The sequence below is a fragment of the Pelodiscus sinensis genome, chromosome 1, assembly GCF_052426305.1.
Source record: "Pelodiscus sinensis isolate ZL-2025 chromosome 1, ASM5242630v1, whole genome shotgun sequence".
Taxonomy (NCBI): Eukaryota; Metazoa; Chordata; order Testudines; family Trionychidae; genus Pelodiscus; species Pelodiscus sinensis.
Window position 1 is genome coordinate 205,905,837 of NC_143052.1, and position 24,985 is coordinate 205,930,821.

General features: G+C 38.5%; 1 protein-coding gene across 15 annotated transcripts in view; it reads left to right on the plus strand.

The window, feature by feature from the left end:
• DMD (dystrophin) overlaps positions 1–24,985 on the plus strand; it is a 2,135,104-nt gene that overhangs the window by 2,058,280 nt on the left and 51,839 nt on the right. For 10 of the 15 annotated variants that reach the window (XM_075916549.2, XM_089775838.1, XM_075916586.2 and 7 more), the window contains 6 exons: positions 6,274–6,440; positions 8,712–8,823; positions 13,829–13,965; positions 14,723–14,761; positions 23,132–23,197; positions 24,149–24,214. In XM_075916549.2, coding sequence (XP_075772664.2) covers positions 6,274–6,440; positions 8,712–8,823; positions 13,829–13,965; positions 14,723–14,761; positions 23,132–23,197; positions 24,149–24,214 — 587 coding nt within the window. The remainder of the gene's footprint in view (positions 1–6,273; positions 6,441–8,711; positions 8,824–13,828; positions 13,966–14,722; positions 14,762–23,131; positions 23,198–24,148; positions 24,215–24,985) is intronic. The other 5 variants (XM_075916514.2, XM_075916316.2, XM_075916183.2 and 2 more) reach the window with 3 other exon arrangements.

The window sequence follows — 24,985 nt, forward strand, 5'->3', positions numbered from 1 at the left end:
GAGTGAAAGTTCAGTATTTTCCATGTAGGGTTCATTTCTAAGTAAAACTGAAAAGATACTATAGAGCAGGGGTGGAGAATCTTTTTTGGGTTGGGCGCTGATGACCCACAGAAAAATCGGGCCACAAACACAAAAAACACCCTTTCACTGTGGTGGCCCCTGGCTGAGAAGGAGAAAGACATTGTCCACATTCCCTTCCAACACCAGGCCTTATCTTGTTTACTAGACGAGAAAACCTCACCAGTATTTTTTCTAGTGAATCATGTTGGAAAATTGCTAACATATTTTCCTTGGCCAGTATAAATAGGGCATAAATAGAATGAATAAAAAAAATCGTTATCATTTAGATTTTAACCACACACCTTTCTTCCATGGGTTGTCATGATGTTGCAACTTTATGAAATGGGAGCAAAAGAAGAGCCACAGGTCAGTAGGCTAGTTCAGCTCAGTAGACAAATAAGTAGCTGCTGTTCCTCAATTCCTTTGTGAAGTGTGAGGGGTGGTTTTTTTCTTTGTGGTGTAAAATTATTTAGGGATGTTTTTCCCCAATGAAATTAAATGTGTCGGGCAGGAATTTTTATATGGAATGTTATCCTCAAGTAGGCAAATATGCCTATACCAAATGTCAGATATATTATTTTTTTCAGACCAATACAAAGTACTGTAATTTTTTATAGTTTATATTTGTCGTGAATAAATATAAACTGTATTAGTGATGAAGAAAATAAAGAGAGACATTTTAAACTATTTTAATTGTGTGCCCACTCCTGAAGTATGTACTATGACAAACCAAAGCTAGAATAAAAGCTTATAAGCTCTTTGGAGTTTGAGCCAGATATTCCTGTGTGTCTGTGTTCTGGTCCTGATTGGGACCATAGTCTACTTTTACAAGACAAAAGACTAACAGACCCCTCTGCATGATGCTGTGCTATAAAGGTCATAAAAGTGCCTTTTCTCTGGTGGTGTTTCATTAGGAAGTTGTGAGCCTATTTGTAGGGAAGTGAAAATTAACAAAAATAGCTTTCAGAACCAAACTTGAGCATATCTAAAAGCGAACGTCTGAACAGAAGTATGTTAAAATGATAAGGGCAAGGTGAGGAGAAAGAAGAATGATCATGTTTTTTCAGTGATAACAAATAGAATGTTTAAACCTTATCAGTAATGTCCTCAGAATATTTTATTTTATTTATATTTGACGTGTCAATAACCCCCTGTCTTAGTTTAGTATAAAGCAAGAGATCAAAGCCATCATCTTAATTGTTAAGAATGGCTTAAGTAGTCTATGTAGTAGGATGTAGCTCATGTCATGATTGTGATTGCTTACTCATATTTGACTGTGAAATAGCACTTGCCTTAGAAACTATAGAGCATTGATTCTTCTTGTCATCTTTGTTTACCCCTTTTTAGCAAAGCCAGGTCTGAGGGAGAAAGGTGTTTGCAGGGGTGGCCTGTGAGGCTAGGCAAACTAGGCAGTTATCTAGGGCGCCGCCGGCCTAGGCACCCCGTGATTACGTCATGGCCATTGACGGCCGTGCAGGCAGAGGCGCTGATCGCGCCTTCTGCCTGGGGCGCCAGCTGCCGCAGTCGGCCTCGGACCGCTCCTGGGTGTTTGTATGGGGAAGTATGAATATATTAAGCCCCTGAGAGTGGAGGGGGAAGGAATGAGAGTCTTAGGATGTTGAAGCACATAGGTTCCATTCCTGGCTTCTTCACAGGCTTATTTTATGTTTGTCACATTGGGAATATCATATAAAGTTGGAACCTTTTCTTCATCTGAAAAATGGGGATAATATTTCTTTACTGTGACAGGGTGGCTATGAATGAAGCTTGATATAAGTTCTTAGATGGGAGACACTGTTACGTGAATATTATTATTTTTATAATTTATTTTCCAGATTGCAGAATTTCAAAAGGTAATATGTATGCTACTGACAATATGTCTCATTCTTCCAGACAGTATGATACTACATTGTACATTAGGAAATCAGGCAGTATTGTACAACATAGACATACATTTGTTCTGTCCTCAGATTGATAAAGTATACATTTTAAAAAGCCAAAATGATCAAAATGAGAGGAAGACCTTAAAAATGAGGAGAGAGACCAGGCAGAAAATTTAGCTCCTGATCATTGCATATAGATGCAAAAACCTACCCTGCTTTCCCCTCCTCTCAATTGTTTTTTGGCAAGTGAGTGCTGAAAAACAGATGTCTGAATTATAATGAATTTGAATATCCCTCCATAACAAATTGTTGTTTGTAAGCTGGGAAAGGCTTTATGAATTTTGCTTTATGATTCACTCTGTTATTACCATAAAAATTGGGAGTTCCATAGAATGTGTTGAAGAAAGGAATCATTACTATTCTTTACAGCTTGCTCTTGTTACTTTAGATATGTTCTGTCTGAGTGCAGACCTTTTCCCTTATGTAAAATATTCAGCTGCTGCCTGGATTTAGAAGTTATTAAAGAAAATGTAATAGCATCTCAGGGAACAGTCAAGAACGGTCTGTCTTATATTGTCCGACCCTGACCAGCTTTTCGCAATGTGGCTTTAAATCTTCATGTAATATATTTCATAACCAGTTTTGAAACATTTTAATGCAGCTGGTCTCCCAAAGCACAGGTTTTCTATGAACTGTGTAGCAAGTAGTTGGATAGTCAACTTTTAGGACCATGAACAATCAGCAGTGACTGCAGAATTAAAATGGATTTTTGAATGTTACAGGAAGCTTTTCTTTAAAGCAACTTTTTTCCTGCAAACTTAAAGCTACTATAAAAGGATGGGATAATGCTTTGAGCTGTTTTTTTTTTCTCTCTCTCTCTCTGCATCATGCATTGCAGCATTTCAATACAGAATTAATTTTATTGTACTAGAAATAGCACATTAAATAGATACTCTATCAGTACATTAGAACATAGAGAATGTCGGGAAGAATGTAGAGAGTATTGTCGTCTAGTGGTTAGAGCACAAGTGTGAATAATGACTCAGCCATCCAGTTGCTGACTGAAACTGGCTTTTTGTATGACCTTGACTAAGTCACTTAACCTTGCTGTGCTCCAAATACTTTTTCTTAAAATGGCAATAATGCTATGTGCCTCATCCAGGGATGTTGAGAATTCATTGATGTTTGTAAAGTGCTTTGACATTCTTCAGTGAAAGACACTGTGAATCATTCTGAACATAATCAGCAAATTATTGAATTAAAGTAGTGATTTTTTTACTATGCTTATTATCAGAGCTCAACGAACCATGGTGAGAGCTACTTGCCAGCCCCGCACTGCGCATGCACCAGATCGGCACTGTGCATGTGCGCAGTGCTGGTGAACGGGGCAACCGGCTGAAATCTACTCGCCACGGGCGAGTAGATATAGTGATTTGTCGAGCCCTGCTTATTATACTTTTTTCTATGATGGTGCCTTTTGTGTTGTCTTTGCTTCGGTTAGTGTTTCATTTAAAATATACTGTAAGAAAAAGGGAGGTCAGATTACATGGGTTCAATGTACAATCCTTTGGATGCATTGCAGACCATCAGACAAGATTATTTAATTCAAGAGATGTATGAAACATTGAAACCTCCATTGTTTTTTAATATTATTACAACAATATTGAAACCCGTTTACACTGGTCTCTAATGCAGCCAATGAACCCTTACATTTTCTGAAGTTTTCCCAAATTTGCATACAAATCTCGAGAAAAATAAACAAAACATTTATTCTAATTAATAAAACTGATGCAGTGTTTTTAGATCAAGTTAATGTAATGCATTATTCAAAAGATTTTTTGAGGAAGAGTAAGGAGGGTGTTGCACTAGGTAACTTTTGACATCTCCTCCATCTGCAATTATTGACAGTTAATTAGGTGATCAAAGATGTAAGCAGTGTTAAGAAACAAACCAATTTCAGTCGTGTTTCCCCTTCCTCTCCTCTCCCTATCCATGTATTTAACTGATTCAGAGATTTTTTTCCCCATCAAAATATGTGTATTTCCTTGGGTATCTGACCAGACTAAGAAGGTTGCTACTAAACTGACAAGCTTCACGTGATACGATAAAGATACTCCAAAAATGATTGCCCTGTGGACCTTTAAATATAAAAGGCAGAGACAAAGGGATATACTGGAAACCTCAAGTAGAAAATAACTAGGCTTAGTATTTTTTAAAATTATAATTATAAACTATTAATTATCAGCTGGAAAGTGATTTGTGGGGCATCAAAATTGATATCATTGGCAGAGTGGAGGGCTTGGGAGGACTAAACTCCCAGTTTATTAGACTAAGTCAAAGTTGTGTAGGCCTTTGAGGTAAGTACAAGAATTTCAATATGATGCATGGGAAAGAGGGAGTTCATAGAGGAATTCAAAGAAGTGGGAGGAAATTACATTGCTAGCATCAGATTCAAAAGTCATGTTAATGTTTTCCCTTTGGGTGCACCCATAAGCGAAAGCAATATGAATCAAGGAGGCTGGAGAGTAGGTTGAAGCAGTCAAGGCAGGAGTTTATCGGAGGCATGAGTTGGACTTAGCTATGGAATCTTAGGGTACGTCAAGACTACCGGGTTATGTCGACAGAAGTTTTGTCGACAGTATCTGTCGACAAAACTTCTGTCAACAAAGAGCGTCCAGACACATTGAGTTCTGTCGACAAAGCAAGCTGCTTTGTCGACAGAACCATGTAGTCTAGATGCAAACCTACAGGCAATAACACCTTCTATCGACAGAACTCTGTCGACAGAAGGTGTTATGCCTCATAAAATGAGGTATACCAGCGTCGACAAAACTGCTGAGTTCTGTCAACGTTATGTCGACAGAACTCAGCAGTAGTGTAGACGCTGGTATAGTTTTGTCGACAAAAGTCCACTTTTGTTGACAAAACTCAGTAGTCTAGACACACCCTTACAAGATGGGACTGGACATTCAAAATGCTGAGGAGGAAGAAACAACAAAATACGAGCGTCTGCTGGATATGAAATTTGAGAGGGACTGGCAAGATGCTTGCCTCTCAGATTTGCAACATGGAAAAGAAGATGGCAATTTTGTTGGGAACCGTTCAGAATGAGGGAAAGCGGAAAAGGGCCGGAGAAAGAAAGGGAGGGGGAAAAAATAAGTAACACAGCTTTAATTGTAGTAAGCATTAATTATGAAACATCCAAACAAACTCAGAAAGGCCGTGTAGATTAGTAATCAACTGTAAGGAGATGGTAGTTAGAATCATGTTAGCAGATTAGATATTAATGAAAAAGAGAGGTCCAAGGGATACTTTTACGAAAGAAGAGAGGGAAAACAGAGAATGATGAAACATTGTATAGGTATGAAAAGAACCAAGAGAGGACAGTGTAATGAAAGAGATATTCTGTGTTGTCATAGACCCTGATCCAGTAAATACTTAATTACTCAGTTTGATGTGACTACTTGTGGTTAACGTTGAGCACATATTTTAAAGAAACAGGGAGGTCAAGTAAGATACAGATAGATTATGGACTCCAAGATTTGCCTAGCAATAGGGTCCAGTGAAAAGATGGAGGTGCTGGGTATAGAGAAGTGATCTCAGAAGTAGTGCTAGGAGATGAGAGAAAAAAATGGGGAAACTGAGGAAATTAGATGCTGGGAAGAAAAGACAGTGTTCAGGGTGGAGAAAAGAGACTTGCAGAGGCAATAAAAGGTAGTCTATAAGATACAGGCTTTGTATTTAATCTAGGACTCAGTGACAGAGAAGAAGAGCTGTTTAGCAAAAAAATGGCAGTTCTGAAGGAGAAGTAGGCAAATCTGTAGCAGAGGAAGATCATATGGTCTTTAAATTTTCTCCAGAGGAGTTCAGTTGCATAGGTCTAGGAATGGAATAGGATGTTGTTTGTGAACCAGTGCTAGTAGTTAGGAAGAAGCAAAAATGGAACAACGAGTGGAGCTCAAAGAATCCTCTGTGTAGCCAGTAAAGGAGATGAGTGGAGAGGGATGAGAGCACAAAGATGTCAATGGGTTGGAGCTCATAAATGTGCCACATAAATCTTAGAGATGTTAAAGGGAATGAAGTGGATTGCAGAATGAAAGAACACGCCCTGAAAACTGATACTGAACAGTGTCTTTTGAGGAGAAGGTACTGAAAGTAGCATTTAGGGTTGGTGCATGGGAGAGTGGACCAGGATTTGAAGCCTGAGTGAAGAGGTGAGGAGGAGGAGGAGGAGGAGGAGGAGGAGGCAGGAAGCTATTGGGTTGGACAGGCAGCCATCAGAAGATTTTTTTTTTTCTGAATCCTTGTCTTTATTCATCCTCTTTCACAGGCCAATAACAAGCCAGAAATTGAAGCGGCCCTTTTCTTGGATTGGATGAGGCTGGAACCACAGTCCATGGTATGGCTGCCTGTGTTGCACAGGGTGGCTGCTGCTGAAACTGCCAAACACCAAGCTAAATGTAACATCTGTAAAGAATGTCCAATTATTGGATTCAGGTACAGAGTAACACCCCTTCTGCTACCATGCTTTCAGCTGTTTAGTATCCAAGATAGTTACCCTAATCCTGGAGAGAATGTTGTTGCTTTTATTCCTTTTGGTTTAGCAAATATAAAAAATAAACAAATAAGCAAATACTGCTATCCTACAGAGAGAGCTTTTTCCATGAATTGAGCTGAACAGTATTGACTGGAGGGAGACAATTCAAATCAAATGCTTCTCTTCCTAGGAGTCCTGCTCTTCCCTTATCAAAAGACTGGTGGATTGTCCAAGTAACTATAGACTTTACTTTATATTACATCTATACTGTAAACATGATTATGTTTTCTGGATTGTATCCTAATGAACTGCTTTCCATGGTGATATAAAAGGAAGCAAATGAACAGAAAAAATCACAGAAGCACAAGAATCCAAGGCTATTTATATATTTTTCAGAGAGAGAATTTAATTGGTGGACTACTTAATCTAGCATGCTAGAAATACCATTATATTATTTGGTAGAATCCACTCAGCCTATCTTCTGTAAACCTATCATATTTAACAATAATCTTAAATTCTTGATTCTGAAATGTTGATGATGGATGTAAACACCTGGATCAATCCCATGGTTACTACAGAAATGAATAAAGCACTGTGTTGTAAAATGGCTATGTATTGGTATGCCTGTTCAGAATCCACTTAACAGCTAAGTAAATACTCACTTTCAATTATGCTTAGACAGGACTTGTTTTATCACTTTGTTTTCTAATAGCTGCTTTGTGTAGTTTGTGTGTTTTTTATTCATGATGGTCTTTGTACCATTGATATTTATACTTCTGTGTATCGTGCTGTTTACAAAGAGCTTTCTATAATGCTGTTTCTAAATCCCAGCTATTCAACAGCATTCATATAAAGATGCCGTTGCCTTGCCCTACATTTGTGGGTATGAATGATGAGATGCAATGGGAAAGTGCATTCAATGTCTGACTTCCTTCTCATTGCTTTCTCTGGTAGCTGGAGGCACATGCTTGTTTAAATATTGAAAAATCCCTGTGTTGTTTTTTTTATTTTGTCATTGTATCAGTTTGCTTGCTACCTGTGTTAATCTTTTCATGGCTTTGTTCCTAATGCATATTTCAACTTGGGGATGGTAAACATTATTGAAGGAGGCAGTGGGATTACGAGTGGGTTACTATATCTAGAAAGTTATCCATACTTTCCTATTTGCAATATATGAAAATACATATTTACTTTGTCTCCATAATTATTCAAGCAAAATCAAAAGGAGCTGAAAGGTACAGCTCTTATTGGGAGCGAGGGGTGGCAGGAGACTGGATAGCCTGGTTAAGGCACAAGGAAGATCTTGACTACATGTGTGCACCAAATCTAATCTAACGTTACCTATTTAGTAGGTTTTTAGACAGTGTGTGCATGCCATGTATTTCCTCTCTGATTGTTCAAAACAGTTAACATTTCAGTGTCCCAGTTTACACATCTTCAGAATACATCTTGTGTTAGAAGGCATTTAGAGAATTAAGAACTGTGAGACGGACAACACCTAGAAACAGTGCTGTACGTCTCTCACTTGAGATTATTACTAATGAACCTCTTAAACCAGCTCAGACTCTGTGTTCCTGGCTCCTTCCCACATTGCAGTATAACAGATATATACTAGGTGTTCAGGCTAAAAGGGTGTTTCTAAATGTGAATGGAGATCCTTTACTTGGAAGGCTCTTTGTAAGTGCAAGCTATTATAATAAAGAAACTAGACAGAATTTTAACATGTTGGAACTTAATGTGCAGCTCACAAGCAAGCTTCCTGGGGTTATTTGAGGGGCATTTTAGTGGAATGTATTTGGTTAAGAGGTGTGATGACAGGAAGGGTGAAGGGGATAAAAATAACTGGCATTAATTTCAGCTCATCAGAAATGTGTATATATTTTTTAAAGACATTGGTTCTCTTTTACTTTGGCATATGTGCTTTTCTAGTATTGCCCTGTAATTACTATAATTTTTGTGATTTATTTTTTTTAGTTTAATTTTTTTTTTTTTTTTTTTGCAAATGTATAAGTAACTTTATAATCACCTTGCTTCAAATTGCTCTCTGGTGTCAATGTGTGACCCATCTGGCAAATAAGCATTTTACTTACTGTGCAATGCACTGTGTGCAGCCAACACTGTCTTGGAGAGAAAGGAGCTACTAGCAAAGAAAACTACTTTACAAATTGAAATAAAATTCGATTATGATGGGATATAAAACTCTAAAGGCATTTTTTCCCTCTGTCCATCAGATACAGAAGCTTAAAGCACTTTAACTACGACATCTGCCAAAGCTGTTTCTTTTCTGGCCGAGTGGCAAAAGGCCATAAAATGCACTATCCAATGGTAGAATACTGCACACCGGTAGGTATCTGTCTCAGTGCCTCTTGGCATTGATTATTATGTAGACGTGAAAAGCTTCAATCACTATGTGCAAACTAACAGAGCATTTGTGTAATTAAGTTACCTTTTATACAGCCCATTCTTTGTACAGCCTAGCATTTTGAAATACACAGTGAGGATTAACAGTGATGTTTTGATATAACTTGGAGTTAGGATTTCCTGCCTTTCATTGTTTATACAATGCTATAGCAAAATCTTTTATTATATGCTAATGAGTTCTATGCTCAGTGTTAAATAATTGATTTTATGTATTCTGCTGTAAAACTGAGATTCTTGAAAAATCTATTTGTATTTTATGGTAGGGTAAGCAAGATCAAGCTAGCACTGCCATTTTTTCCAGTGTATCATAAGTATATAATAAGATCCGTACTATAAGAACAGTCACTAATATAATTAATTTAATTGAGATACCTGTTTTGAGAGAGAGTGGATATATTGGTTTGGTCATGACTAAGGATATTTAGTAACAGTTAATTTACTAGTCCAGTAGTCGATGGAATTTCCATTGACTACTCAACTAGTTGATAGGCACTTCCACATTCCTCCTTTGAAATGTACAAGAGCCCTGTACATTTCAAAGGAGGAATTCGGAACTCTGCGGGCAGCCTGGGGCCAGGACTCTTGTGCATTTCAAAGCGGCAGTACAGCATGGAGCCCGGGAGTCAGCAGGGAACTCCAAGTCCCGCACTGACCCCGGGCACCATGCTGCACTGTCAATTTGTAATGCCACACAGAGCTGGGATCAGCAGGGGACTCCTCAGCTGATCCCGGGTTCTGTGGAAATGCCGTGCTAGCGCCCGGGATCAGGTGACTCCGGGCTCCACTCATGGCAGCGCCACATAGCTGATCCTGGGCTCAGCTGTGCGGCGTTGCCCCTTTGCACGCCGCCTCGACATTTCAAAGGAGCAGCCACACAGCTGATCCCCAGCTCAGCTGTGCGGCACTGTCCCTTTCAAACGCCGAGGCAGCATTTCAAAGGGGCAGCCCCACACAGCTGATAGAGGCTGCAAAGGGGAAGCAGGGGATCGACTAGTTGACTAGTCCTTAACATCCCTAGTCATGACCATATATTCTGCTTCAAAAATATTCCGTATGCTAGTGGTGGTGTTTTGTTACAACACAATATATTGATATGTAAAGATGGAGAAGGTACTTAGGAAAAATCGATGGGATTTTCACATCTAGTGGACAGGGCAAGAGCCAGATTTCCAGTGCAGTACTGCTGCTTTGTGTTTCACCACTGGTGTTTCTGGTCCTAAACCTTGTTTAACTGGGCCAGAAAGGATCACTCATGTAAGGATGATTCTCCCATGGTATAGAGCAGACAGGGCATTTTTACTTTCCCCTGTAAAAGGAAAATGGAGGAGAGGTGAGATCTGTACCACACCAGTTTTCAATTGTATTTTTGGTCCCATGCGTCCATTTTAGCTGTGCATAAATTAGAGAAGCTCTGATTTATGTGGTGCGGATGGACAGTTGCTGTACTGAGTTTTAGGCCACTTTTGCAGATCCAGCAACCTGTATTTTGTGCTGTTCTGATGCACTCCACAATCTGGCTTCCCCTTCAGAATGTGATTTGGTGATCACAAGATTCTTGTATTTTTGTCTGCTGGTCATATGTAAATGTTTAAAATAAAATTATTAAAATAATACATAGACTGGGAAACAAAAATGTTTGTATCTAAATTTGTAATCTAATTTAAAGACGTGTAAACTAGACTTAAAGGTTTTAGGCTTGTCTCAATGAATGGGGAATTAAAAAAAATTTAGAGGAAAATATATACCCGTAAGTTGTTATGAGGAGGTAAGAATAAAGTTCCTGTCCATTTTTGTTATATATTTCATTACAGCATTATGTGTTTTTACTTCAACCATTATTTTCTTTATAACATACTTACATAAACATTTCTAAAATGTTTATTACACTGTGTATTGGAGGATACGGCACTGCCTAATGCGAATTTCTGCAGGTACAATACATTTGCTTCTTCCAGCTTTTCATCAACACTTTCAATTTGCTTATCCTTTCCTACTCTTTCTTCATTGATTGAGATTACTGGAAATGATGATGTGTTGTGCTCTTGTTCATTTCAATGTCTAGAACAGCACAGACATGTTTGGACTGATTATTCTGCTGTAAGCACTGCTAGTGCACACTGTAATCTTCAGATTCATATAGAACATACGTACATTCCTCTCAACCATAGGTCACTCCTTTGAGTCTATCATAGGACCCAATGCATTTTTCCATAGAAAGATAAGGAATTGAAATTCATAACAGGTAAAATAAGAAAAACAGAAAAATGAGAGTGCATGCAGATAGCGGAACTCTGTTTTAAGAACCCATTTCACAGATAGTAAAAGTCACCTAAGCCATAGTAATCCATGCTCAACCCACCACGAGCTGAATTAGGAGAGGGTTGGACTGGAAAAAATGAGAGCATGCAGTGCCACAAATCTTTGAACTTTTTAAAAACTGAAAAATAACCATTGAACAAGAGATCGAGAGAGTCCTCAGTGTCCAGAATATAATGATTTGAAAATGAACAAAAAGCCTTCCAATGGGCCCCTGCAGAAAGATTTAAACACCAAAGGATTTGGCGTTTCAGCCCAGAACAAGGCCAGCACCCTACTAGAATGCAGTTTAATGAGAAGTGGTCCAAGACTGCCTCCTTTGATATAAGAATATCTGAATGTGTCGAACTAGTCATGGAGTACGCGGTGGGTTTTCTACATATCAAACAAGAAGTTTGAGGATCTGTCATCTTTATTCTTGTTCAAGAAGAATTGAGAACTTGTACCACGTCCAAAGTATGCAACAGGCTCTCCTTACATGAAGAGGGCTGAGTCAGAATTAAAAGCAAGGCAATTTCTTTTCAAAGTGTAGGACTAAAATAAAAGCCTCTGTTGCCCAAGGATCTCTGTACCAGTTACAAAAGCTGGGAATTTGATGGTTTTGCAAAGTACCTGACTTGCACCCACCAACAAAAAGATCCTTTTGTTGAAAAAAATTGTTGCTTGAGATACTGCTTTCCTATTCTGCCAGACTGGGATCATGTTGAGTCGTTCTACAAGATGGACTGACCTCCAAAGGAAGGGAGAATTCTTCTTCACCCCGTACAGAAGGGCAGAGTGCCATCTTCAGTACAGAAGCACTGTTGTCCTTAATAGAGATGTTTTCAAACCTATTTTAAAGGACAGGCAAAAGTCAGCAGCATTGTGACAGTTTACTACAGGACTACTCAACTTTGGAAGCCCCGGGGACCACAATGATACTCACAGCACATGCCGAGGGCTGCAACTTAAGTGTGGTTGCATATACATGCAAATATATATGCAAATATATGTAAATAGCTTCTGTCACACTGATGGGCAAAAATACAAAGATTAAGGCAAGACTACACAACACACAGGCCCCATTTAAGTCAGTTCTGTTGATATTAATAAAATGCAATATTTACCCATATAACTACACTTTTAATGAGCAATGACAGTCCAAAAATTTAACTTCTGAAACGCATATCAACAGAAGACCATTATATTGACTACTTTTTTGTTTTGGCTCCCACCTGCGGGCTGCGTGTTGCGCCCCGTGTAAACTCAAACTGCACCATGGGCCGCGTGTGGAGTAGCCCTGATTTAATAGAACCAAAACAACTCTTTCCTCTCTCAGTAGGAGGCATGTAGTTTCTTATCCAACTAAAAGCAAACTAACTACCTCATTTTTTTTTCTGCCAAATTAGATACACCAGGGAAGGACCATCCTTATGTGAGTCAGGAAAGAAATTAATTTATTGTAGGGTATTGCAGAGTCTAGTTTCCTATGTGAGATATAAGGCCTTGAGTACAGATTTAATAAAGTAACTCAAGTCTTCCATTAAAATTTTTCAGGGAAGAGTCATCTGATTCTTTATCAGACTTACAAGAAGAGAAGGCTAGTTACTCCCCCTTAAATCTTTCTGGTAGAAATGTTTTGATTTCTTTTTGGCTTGGCTTAATTTTGCTGTTTCTTCTTTGTGTTTTTAGGTGGCATAGATGGGAAAGAGAGAAGGAGTTCAGGCAAAAAGCTAGAGAAGTTTGAGTAGGCTGTGTTTGGGTCTTAATGCTTACTAACTCTTGAGTTGAACAAACAAAAGGAGAAGTAGCCCATCCCAGAGTTTTACATAACTCCAATCTCCTTTTTATATAAAGAAAAATAACACATTGATATCAGAGAATGCTAGGTAGGGAAAATTGCTAGTTGTACTTTTGGGAAGATTGTGCCAACTTTCATAGACTCTGCTGCCACTGAAATGGTAAACTAAAGGTGCTCACACAAGGTACACAATTCCAGCTACATAAACTGTGTAGCTAGAGTTAACATACCGTAGTTGGAGTTAGTGCTGTGTCTTCAACAACAGCGGGTCAAAGAGAAAAACTTTCCTATAGACTCCCTCTTTATTAGACCCACTAAATCAGTCTAAAGGAGATTGATTCCTGCAATGCTGTTCTCCCGGTAAGTGTAGACAAGACCTGAAAGAATGAGGACTCAGGATGCTGGCTTTCAGGAAGCCATTGACATCTCTCACTTGCTGAATATCCTAATTTGAACTGTGACCAGTCAGAGCCTTTGCCTGCTCAATGCCAAGACAAAACAGAAGCTGGGAGATTCTCATCTTATTGATTGTCTGCCTCAAATCTCTTGAGAAGAGGAATAAGCCCTATTATAATAGAACATTGGAGTTAAAAAATTAGAACTTGATTGGTTTTATATATTTGGAAAATATTAACATATGTCACATTGTTTAGGAAATACTTTATATCTACAATGATAAAGAAATACAGTTTTTAGTTTCCACAGGTCAAATTCATAGGTGTCCTTTTGCTGTGTTCTCATGTCCTGTGTTAAATGATCTAGCAGAAAAACAGATGACAAAAGGACAATACTAATTACTAGAAGCTGATTTCATTGTGATATTGCTTTCAGACAACTTCAGGAGAGGATGTCCGCGACTTTGCCAAGGTACTGAAAAACAAATTCCGAACAAAACGGTATTTTGCAAAGCACCCGAGAATGGGCTATCTGCCTGTGCAAACTGTCTTGGAGGGAGACAACATGGAAACGTGAGTAGCTCTAAAGCAAATCAGTAGTGTATGATTTGATATGCTCCTCAAGCTCTCCAGCTGGCGCCAACTCCCTTTCACTTCCTTAATGTGTAAAGCTTCTTTATTTCTTTCATTTTTATTTACTATGGCTGAAAGGAAAACACAAGCTGGTATTTCAATTGCCATTTCCTTTATCTTTTTTTCACCTATCCTCCTGATAATTTAAACTTTAATTAGCAAAAGAAAAATACCTCCCACTGCATTGATTTCCTCATAAGGCCCTAAAATGGATAAGATAATTTGGAAACTAGCGGTCTTAGCTTTACACTTATTTTCTTCCAAAAGGTGGTATTTCTTCAGTAAGGTTGTTAATTTGATTGCCACAGCTTAGCTTATTCTTTTCTCTCTTGTAAAATGATTCGAAATCATTGTATTTAACAAACAAACAAACAAAAAACCACTGAAGATATTCATGGATCATCATGAATGAGTGGCTTATATAATAATTGTATATAATATATATCATTTTAAATATAATAATTAGCTGTTTAATGGCAGTTGCACAACAGCTTGTTATCTCTCTTTTTCTTTTAATTAATATTTTGATTTTATTTCCCACCTTTTGGTTGGATGCTTTTCATGGTCATTCATGTTGGTCTATTGGATTTTCTGTTTTTCGGTTGTTGTGATTTTTCTTTTTTTAAATCTTTCTGTAATTATTTTGCTGCTGAGTTTTTCTGCCTCTCTCTTCACCTCCTCATTTTTTGTCTTGCAGTCCTGTTACTCTGATCAACTTCTGGCCCGTAGATTCTGCGTGAGTACTTTTGCTGAAGTCTGCTGCTGCTGCTGCATTCCCTCACTTTTTTTCTTTTGTTTTTATTTAGCTTTTGTTTTTATTTAGCTTTTACATATGTTCATTTCCTTCTTTCTCTTTTTTTTCTTGATAGCTTTTCTGGAAGAATAATTTTGATTCCAGACTAGTAGAATGAGATAACACCAGGGTTTCCCAAACATCAAGAAATGTATACTGTATACTCTCAAATGTATTCTTATCTGATGAATGGGATTTTGGTGGACAGTCCTACTAATACTTATGAAAGCGTATTTATTTCTGGATAAGAGTAGATTCCTTGATTGGAAACTAAATGTATTACAGGTGATATACACTGAACTTGATGTTTTTTCAAAAATTTTAGAGAAGACAGTGGTCTTATAGGTAAGGCCATAATTTAAAGATTTACTTACACACATATACAACTCTACACCACCATGATAATCCACAATTAATGTATTATAGTGGGTTTTTTTTGGTTTGTTTAGAAGGTATATCTAGGACACATTGAGATGGGGCGTTAAGTCCTGAAGTTCTAAAAGTACTGTGGAAAGTTTTAGATACTTTTCAGAATCAAAACCAAATAATCTGGGTTTTCATACATGCACCATCTCTGAACATGTTTGTTTTATAACTTATAACTATGGAGTTTGCTATCACGTTATAATGCTAGTTTTAGACTAGTGGAGGTTAAGATTAGTTTTAATTCTTGATTTACTCACAGACGATTACTAGTAAAAAGAGAACCATAAAATATTAGTGAAGATAAAACATGTTGTACTTGTGTACAATAGAACATTTTTTGAAATGTTTCACCTATATTTCACTTAATGAATATTATTAGAATAAGCAAAATATATACATAGGAATATTGATTTATACATTTCAAACAGAGCATAGATTATCATGAAGATAGGTTGAGCACTCTTTCCCTAGGAGGCTGATTTTAAGATGCCAAAAAATCTTCATGCTATTGCAAATTGCATGTGGTTAACACTCTGCTTAGCAAGAATATCAACAAAGCTTGGAACTAGACTCTAGTAGAAGTCTTTGGTGTTAAGGTGCATTGTGTCTGTAAAATGGTTTCTCCTATAAATGCACCCATTGATAATTTCAGCAAACTATCTACCAAAAATTAAGAATCCAGTTTGCTGATTTTTTAAAAACACAATTAAATCTTTGAAAATAAGTTAAAAATAAAAAAAATCATAAAAGTAGAAGCTTGGGTGATACAGAATGTTGTTGCTGTGTCTAACATAATATCACAAATAAGTTTGTATAACATTTGCTTTTTAAGGAATGTTACCTAAAGGCCACTTAGTCCTTGTCTACACTGAGAGATAAGGTTGAATTTATTAAGGTCGATTTTTTTTTTTTTAGCACCTGATTCAAAGTAGTGTATCCCCAGTTGGGTGGCTACCATCAGTCTTGAAAGCAATGTACTGTGGTTAGCTATGCCACTGTTCTGAGTCCCTTTCCATTCTGGGTTATGCTCCCCAGTGTATGCTGGGACCAAAACTGTGCAGCAGGTGATTCTGGGTATATGTTGTCAGCATGCCATAATGCACTTGTCTCCTCCCTCCCCCACTTTCTTGAAAGCAACAGCAAACAGTTTCTTTGCATCCTTTCCTTCTTCTTCCCTCTCACCCCGATTATCCACACAGATGCCATAACAGCGTAAGCATGGGATCTGTCATGGATACCGTTGAACATAAAAGATTATGGCAATCATATTAATCATGGTGAGGCTTATGCTGGAGAATATCCTGAGTAAATTCAGGGTCTGCCAGAATGAGGAATAATCTCAGGAGTCTATGAACATACTGTCTTACGAAGCATGTGATTAAGTGACTGGCAAATGTCACTGACATTCGATCTTCTGGACACAGTAACATGTCAGTTCTGGTATCGTGAGACACACACAAACTGTTGGGTCTGCGTAATAATGCAGCTATGGGATGATCAGCAGTGGTTGCAAAACTTTCACGGAAGTTTATGAATTGCTTTCTCCTGCCCTGACGCGCAAGAATACCACAATAAGACCTACTCTGACAATGGAGAAGTGAATGACAATTGCCCTATGGAAGCTTATGACACCAGACAGCTAAAGGGTCAGTTGAGAATCAATTTGGAGTGTGGAAGTCAACAGTGGGGGCTTCTGTGATCCAAGTAGCTGAGGCAATCAATACCCTTCTGCTATAGAATGGAGTAACTCTGGAAATGTAGAAACCTAAGGGATGCCTTAACTGGTAGGGCGAAAGTTGGAATGCACATTGCTATCTTGGCACTCAACCACCTTGCCAGAATACATTAACCACAAGGGGCACTTCTTGATGGTGCTGTGGGGGCCGGTGAATTACAAGGGCCATTTCACTGATGTCAACATGAGATGGTTGGGAAGAATGCATGACATGGCATGCATTAGGAACTCCTGCTTCTTCAGGAAATTGCAAGCTGGAATTTTCTTCCCAGGCCAGAAAATTACAATTGGAGGTGTTGAAATGCTCATATTGATCATTGGAGACCCAGTCTACCCCTTGCTTCCGTGGCGCATGAAGCCATTCATGGGCAGCTTGAACCACAGTAAGGAGCAGTTCAACTACAGGCTGAGCAAGTGCCAAATGGTGGTACGATGTGCTTTTGGACATTTAAAGGGAAGGTTCCTCAGTCTACTAACTAGGTTAGACCTCTGTGAATGCAAAATTCCCATTGTGGTGGCAGCCTGCTGTGTGGGTTGAAGTACAGCTCATAGCAAGTAATTATGAGTAGCCAGATACCAGGCAATAAGGAAAGCCACAAAGTGAAGGGCCAGGCAAATCAGAGTTTTCAATTTTATGAATGGCCAGTTTTGAGATATATCCATGTTGGTCTTAACAAGGTGCCCTGGTATTCAATGTGCTTTCCTTTAGACCCGCCGCCCCACCCCCTTCAAAACAAGCAGTAAAGAGATTGTTCTGAAATTAACAATTTTTATTTAGAAGACACAATGCAGAGACAGAAAAGGAGTTTGTGGTAGCAGGTTGGGGGGGAAAGAGGCGGGGGAGGTTGTGTGATCACAGTCGTGAGAAGGACAGCCCTTTGCTTTGGGACACATCTCTGGGGGTTGAGTGTGAGGCTGCCCTTGACTCTCCGTCCCCCTCTTCCCCCTCCCAGTGAGGAGGGAATCTAGTTCTGCAAGGGCTGGAGGGGGTACTTGTGCATGTGTCTGTCCTGGAAGGCTGCCATGTGGTTCATCATATCTGCCGTGGTCTTCAAGCCTCTCTCCTGGTTCTTCACTTCCAGCTCTCTGCATGCTTTCCTGTCTGCACACTCTGCTTTCATCTCCAGCAGCAGCGTATTTCTCCACTAATTTACATGTTCCCTGTCCAAGTGGGCAGGTTGTATTTGCTTTTTGAAGATGTTATCCCTAGTCCATTTTTGCCTGTGGATTCGATCCAGCAGGCGGAGCCAGAGAAATGTGCAACCTGTTCACTGCTATTCCCTATGTAAGAAGACTTTGCAGGAGCTACATTGTAGAGCATGAAACCTCTTCAGTTAGCATAAAAGGAAGGTCTGTCTAGAGACAATGGGGACGTGTTATGTACAAGACCACAGTTATCCTTTCAAGCAGCCACTATGCAGCAGGTACAACACAGAGCTCTTAGGGGAGCAGCTGGACTTGTTTAGAGGCAGGCATGGTAAGGGACAGACCGGGGCTTGAGCTTATGAGGTGAAAGGGAGCCCAGGTGTGGCATCAGGGCAGGGGCTCACATGGTGCCTCTGTGTTTGGCATTACACCCCTTCCCCCCCAATTTGTTGGAAGAGTGCAACTTTCCCGTCCTGCAATGACATGCAGGCAAGAAACGCGAAGAGGGTCCAGGTGTCGTAAAAGTTCAGGGCAGGAGCTCATGTCATGCTTCATTGGGATAAGAAAATAGAGGTTTCTGCAAAGGCATCGGCTAATAGTTTCCTCTGCATCATTCAAGTTGCCATGAGAGATATCGGTCTTCTCCAAATCACACAGTGTGATAGGAAGCAGATGCTTACTGATTGTTGCCAGAAACCTGGATCTTTTGCTTTGTGCTGTAATGATGCCAGACCCCTTACTGTTGGCTTGGTGTGAAAAGGTCTCCTACCCTAGAGGACAGACTAAGGCGGGCCTCTCCAGGAACCTTGTGAGAAGGATGAAAGAGTTCCTCCATAAGAACTTGATAGAGATGTGCAGGGAGGATTCCCACTCTGCCTTCAGACCATGTTAACAAGCTGTTCCAGGGACCCGCAGCTGTGTAGGTGCAGTGGACACCACAGATCACAGGCTATTGCCTTAATCTAATTGTAGTATGATTTTTAAAAAAATGTGAACTCCACCAAAAGTGTCCTCCCCAGGCTCAATGCCCAACTCTGAGGTGCCCTGGCAGATTGGAGGGGATTGTTTTCAAGGTTCTAAAAAGTTTTTGGTTCTCTTAGTTGCCCCATTTGCCTGCTGACTGTTCTTTTCCTCTTCCTCCTCCTCCTCCTGCTTCACCATGCCTCCATGCTGCTGCCTGAGGCTGCCTGAGTGTCTTGGGAGGAATCCATGGTCTGGCTAGAGGAACTGGTCAGGTCCCCCCCGAGACCATCTGTTTGCCTCCTTTCTCTTCTGGTATGATTGCCTTTGCCCCTTTATTTTCATGTGGCACTGTTGGACATCCTTGGCATATCTTTTTTACTCCATGCCCTTTGCAATCTTGGCCCTTTGCAATTTTGGCATCTAAGTTCCTTTTGCTTGTTCTTAATTCTACAAGAACAGATTCCTCTCCCCACACACAGCAATGAGGCCCAGATCTCCAGCATGCTCCATGATGTTGCTCATTTGTGACCCTGGGAACTCATGGTCAGCTCTGCCAGGCTGGCCACACAGGAAATGCAATTCAAATTTTCTTGGACTTCTCCTGCTCACCTGGAGGTAGCAGTACAGTTGAAAATTCCTGGCCAGAGGGACACCTTCCAGTGACCAAGAACTTCAACTTGCCACGGCAGTGCATCTGCACTACCATAAACTTGAAGTTAGCAAAGTTGAATTTAGCGGTATGTGAAAAGCTGGAATACCGAAATTGACTTTAATAGTTGAAAGAACAGGGTTGGTAGTATGTACTCATTGCTTAGAAATTTGACTTAATGTAGTTAAGTTTGACCTAAACTCACAGTCAATGGCCTTATGCTAATAACTTTGTGACATGCTACACTAAGCGCTTATGGGTTAGGAAATCTTGGTCATTGGCTCAAGAAGCTTAACTTGATACTTCAAAAAACACTATAGAGGTCATGACTAAACAGGTTTCCAAATTTCCATATTTTGCCCATTTTAGTAATGGAATCCTTCATCCCAATAACAAAGATCCCAAAGCCTCTAACTACCTGGCTGCATTCTGATTATCAGACAACTCTCTTCCAGGCCTAGAGCCCTGGTTCTGGGTTTTCAGTACCAGTTTTCTACCAAGCCTCCAAAGTGCTCTGACCTAAAAGTGAATTATTTAGGAATACCATCACAGTGCTGGAAATAGGCTGATTTAGGTGGACATTGTGATATTTGGGGCTGGCATTGTTTACAAAAATATGTTAAACTGTGGTGCTTCTTAGCACTGGTTAAGACTGCATACAGTTGGGGTAGATATTTTGCAGTTGCTGTCTAATAGCCAAGCATTAGAGAGGCAACACATCCATTCTATAATGGAATTATGATTTCTGTTTTAATCACTTGGTAGTACTGGACTGGTAATATGTCACTAAGAAACACTTTCATGCTTCTTTTCTTTCAAGAATGCTTGACCTGGGGAGCTGAATAGTTAATTGCAAAACACAGTAGTTTTCTACAGAAGCTAAAGGCATTATATCATGGAGACTACGGGTTATTACTGCAGACACCACTTGACAAATGTATTGACGTTTTAGTAAAAAATAAGTTTGCCTTTTAAATATAATACATATTTGTCATATCCCTTAGCCTTATTACTGATTCATTCATTTGCTAATCAAACTGACTTATGTCTTGAATTCATCTGCTAAGGAGCCACATGTGTAATAAACCTATGCAGCTGCTAAATCTAACTTACTCATGAAGTCCGGTGTCTTTTGCCTGTCATTGGCATGTTAAAACTGGTTGTGTGAACAAGTTATACAATTCTGTGCTGTCTTTAAACAAGGTTATAATGTTCAATTAACACAATAGGAAGGAAGGAACAAACTGAGGCTAGATTATGTTGTTTTGGTGATACTACACCAAAAAAAATCCCTATTTTCGGAGTCTTCAGAGAAACCTTTAAAGCATTTTGGGGAGAAAGTGGGGAGCTAGTAGATCTAGGTCATGAAAGAAAAAATAATCAAAAGCAATATCTTTGATACATTAAATCATATTAAAAGGGGGAGGTATTTAAAATGAGAAATAGCATTTTGGACTATTCCAGTTATTTTATGTGTTTTGCAAAATTATTTTGACTTTATATTTCTTCTGTATAGTAAAATATATATTTCAGATTTATGCTCAAGTTTCAATGTCTTCATCCTAATTTATATTAGTTGAAGGTGCACAGTCAGTAAGCAACCCCTGTTCTGTTTTAAAGATGCAATTAAATTTCTGATGAAGGGGCATCAGACAATGTAGTCAGACTTTGAATGTCAAGAATGTAGAGAAATTTGGAGATATCCACTGAATAGCAAAATTTTGAAGTTATTAATAATAAATTCCTATTAGCTCAGTTTTTGAAAATGTCCTAATCTATATTCTTCTGAGTTACTCTCAGTTTTAGTGTAAATTGGATATCTGGTTACAATTAATTGCATATCTTCCATGAATATCTTAGGGAGTTATATTGAATACTTCAGTGTAGTACCTTTAACATTTATCCACTGATCTGCATATGATGATTTCTAAAAGCATGATGCATAAAAGTGGGCTTAGCAATTGCAAACCTTGTCTCAGAAATATGAAATAATTGACCTCTAGTATATAACACACACAAAAACCCTTTTCCAATCTGTGAGAAAGACACTAATGATGATGACTTCTAAATTCACAGTATAGTCTGTGAATTCAGAAGAATCCTACTTTTCTAAAGTACTTTGCAAACTGATTTGAAAACTGGAAGATGATCAGAAATGTAATCATCCTGTAGTAAATGTTTTGCAGACCCATGATGCATTATGTACCACACACTGATATTTTTAGTTATAATCCATAATAACCTATAATAGCAGTATATTGTTTTATCTGCCACTGAAATATAACTACTCTTAAGTTATACAGTCTCTCTTGGACAGTACCAGTAACACTGCATAACAATTTGGAACTAATAAGCGAAAGCATTCTATTTACCTAAAACTATTTTTTTTAAAAACAGCAATTTAAATAGAATTAAAATATACAAATTGGAATCTGGTTGAAATCTAAGGTCTTGTGTATGTTAGAAAGTTATACCATTTTTGCGTAACAATAGAGTTACTGGTAGAGCCCTGAAGAGTAGATCCAGTATAAATATGCTTTATGTTAGAATAGCTATTTCTGTCTGGGAAGGAGAATAAGTTATACTGGTATGTGGCACCTAACACAAGTATTACACTACCATTAAAAATTGAACCCGTAAGTGACATAGTATTACAGGTACAACTTTCAGTTGTAGAGCAGCCTGAGGCTACACCAAACTTACTCTTCTGGAAATCCATATGGATTCTTCAATTCACAAATGTGGATCAAAAGTTGGAGAAGTCCAATATTACATTTCCGCTAATATCACCCTGTAGTAGTAGAGAAACAGTGGGGAGAGGACCATAATTAAACCACTAGCCCCAGTTCCTGCAGTCTCCTGTTCAAATGTATTGACTAGATTCAACACTTAACATTGCATATTGCATGAAGTAACTTCCTGCTTGGGCATGAGACTTGCTACTGTTGAAATAGAAACATAAATCAGAACGGGAAAGGAGAGAAATAAAACACTTCCCATGAGGTTTGAACAGTGGCCTTGGAAAGTAGAGGAAATAGCATGGTGAATGAAGGAGGCTGATAAATTGGGAGAGAAGTTCATCTAGACATCCTTTTGAAAGGAAACCTCTCATAGAACAGCTTTATCTATGTATCATAAAAAGTAAAATAAAATAAAAACCAAGGTCACAGAAAAACTCTTGAATGAATGAAGTATCTTTTGTATGCGGCCACAAAGCATTCTACTGTGATGGATCACGGAAGCACACAATTCATGTGGGTCACAAGTATAGCTTGCTGTTTATTACACACTATATAAACGTAAGCCATGGAAACATGAGAGCATAGACATGCCAAAGTGTATTTTTATCTTTTCAAAGGATATTTGTGATTAATCAGTGTTTTCTGCCTTATAGGCCTGCCTCGTCCCCTCAGCTTTCACATGATGATACTCATTCACGCATAGAACATTATGCTAGCAGGTATGAGACCAGCTGGGCACTAGGCAAATCTTTCTTGAAACAATCATTTAAAAATACACAACAAAAAAGAGAAGCCATCATTATAATTGAACGTAACTAGAGTTGATAATATATATTGCCTTCTAACTACTACTAACTACCTTCCAATTAATTTGCATGCCAGAGAATTGTGCAATGATGGGCAAGTAAATAAGAGCACGGGTTAACCCAAAGCATGTACTTTGGTTAAAACTGGCCTTTAAGTTGTGTGTAGGGGGAGAGGTATCTTTTTTTTAAGTTGTGCATTCTGCTTACAGCTTTCCAAAAGTTAACTACAACAGTTACATTTATCCAACATTGAAATACTAAAAAAAATTGAGCTTATGAAATACTTGGAAAGGTGCCTATCTCTGTTTTGGTACCCACTGCTATAGCTCACTTTTACCCCCTTTTAAGAGAACTTTTCATATTTTATGAACCAAACCATGGGGCAAGTGCTCAGCTCTGCTATGGAAAGTTATTATTTTTCCCAAAAAAGGGCAATTTTCTAGGGAGGATTCTATATAAAATACATATTCATCTGAAAAATAATCAGATCAAGTGAGATGTTTTCCCGTTTATATGTCGATTCAAAAGGGAATAAATGTCCTCAACTAACTAGAAACATGTAGGTCACTTCAACTCTGGTATAGAACAATATGTGGAAGCCTATGACATAGCAAAATAGCTACTTGACTGGAAGATTAATACGTAATTTAGAGATTAATTTAGATAGATAACTGGTAATGAATAATCAATGGCAGCTGTTTCCAAGCCCATTAGTTAACTAGCAGCAAGAGAAAAGTTGTCCAAATGTAGGTTGACTATTGTGTAACCAAAATGTTATATATTTTAAGTTTTCAGGAAATTTAAAGCCGGAAAAATCTTCATTGAGACTTACGGGTTTTATTGAGGTTTTCAATTTTTCCACAGGCTAGCAGAAATGGAGAACAGCAACGGATCTTACCTAAATGACAGCATTTCTCCTAATGAAAGCATGTAAGTATACTATCCCTATGAAGTATTTCTAATACACAATTGCTTGTGAAGGCTGGACCTTTCAATAAAGTGCCAATAATACTGAGTTTACAGTATTTTCTGGTTCACATCGGACTGTCGTCTGATCCCATTGTGCTATGTTCAGTTGTAGACTCCTCATGGCACACCACCACACAGACCAGTGCTTTATAAATCAAAGCTGCACATACAGAACTGATGATGAAATGTCAGCACACTTAAAAAGTAGTTCAGTGGTACATCTTCAACACAAATTTTTACAAAATACTTGGGGAAAAAAATCTGAGAATATCTCATAAATTAAGTATTACTTGGTAGTCTGAAGTTTTCCTTTTCCTGTGAACTTTAAACTTAAAAGCGGATAAAAATGTTGGATACTAGAAATGTCAGTGCAGCCTTTTGAGGGGTCATCAAGGCCATACTAAAAAGAGTTAGTCTGCAAATAAATTCAATTATACTGCAAGCAACAGCAGCATGAGCTCATGCTAGCTATTAAATATTAAAAGTCGAAAGCCTTTATTAGACAGGATGTGGAAGAATGCACTGACAAATAGTCTCTATATTTCTTTATACATAAAGGGTCAAGAATGAAGCCAGTATGAAATCTACTAAATTTTGTTGAAACTAGTCCCCCTGCAAAAGTTATGCTTTTAATATTTCGTTTTCCTTGCTCGGGGAGGAAAAGGAGATACCCTGTTGCTATGTGAAATACACACAAAAAGAAAAGAGGAAAACTGATTAAAGGTTAAACAT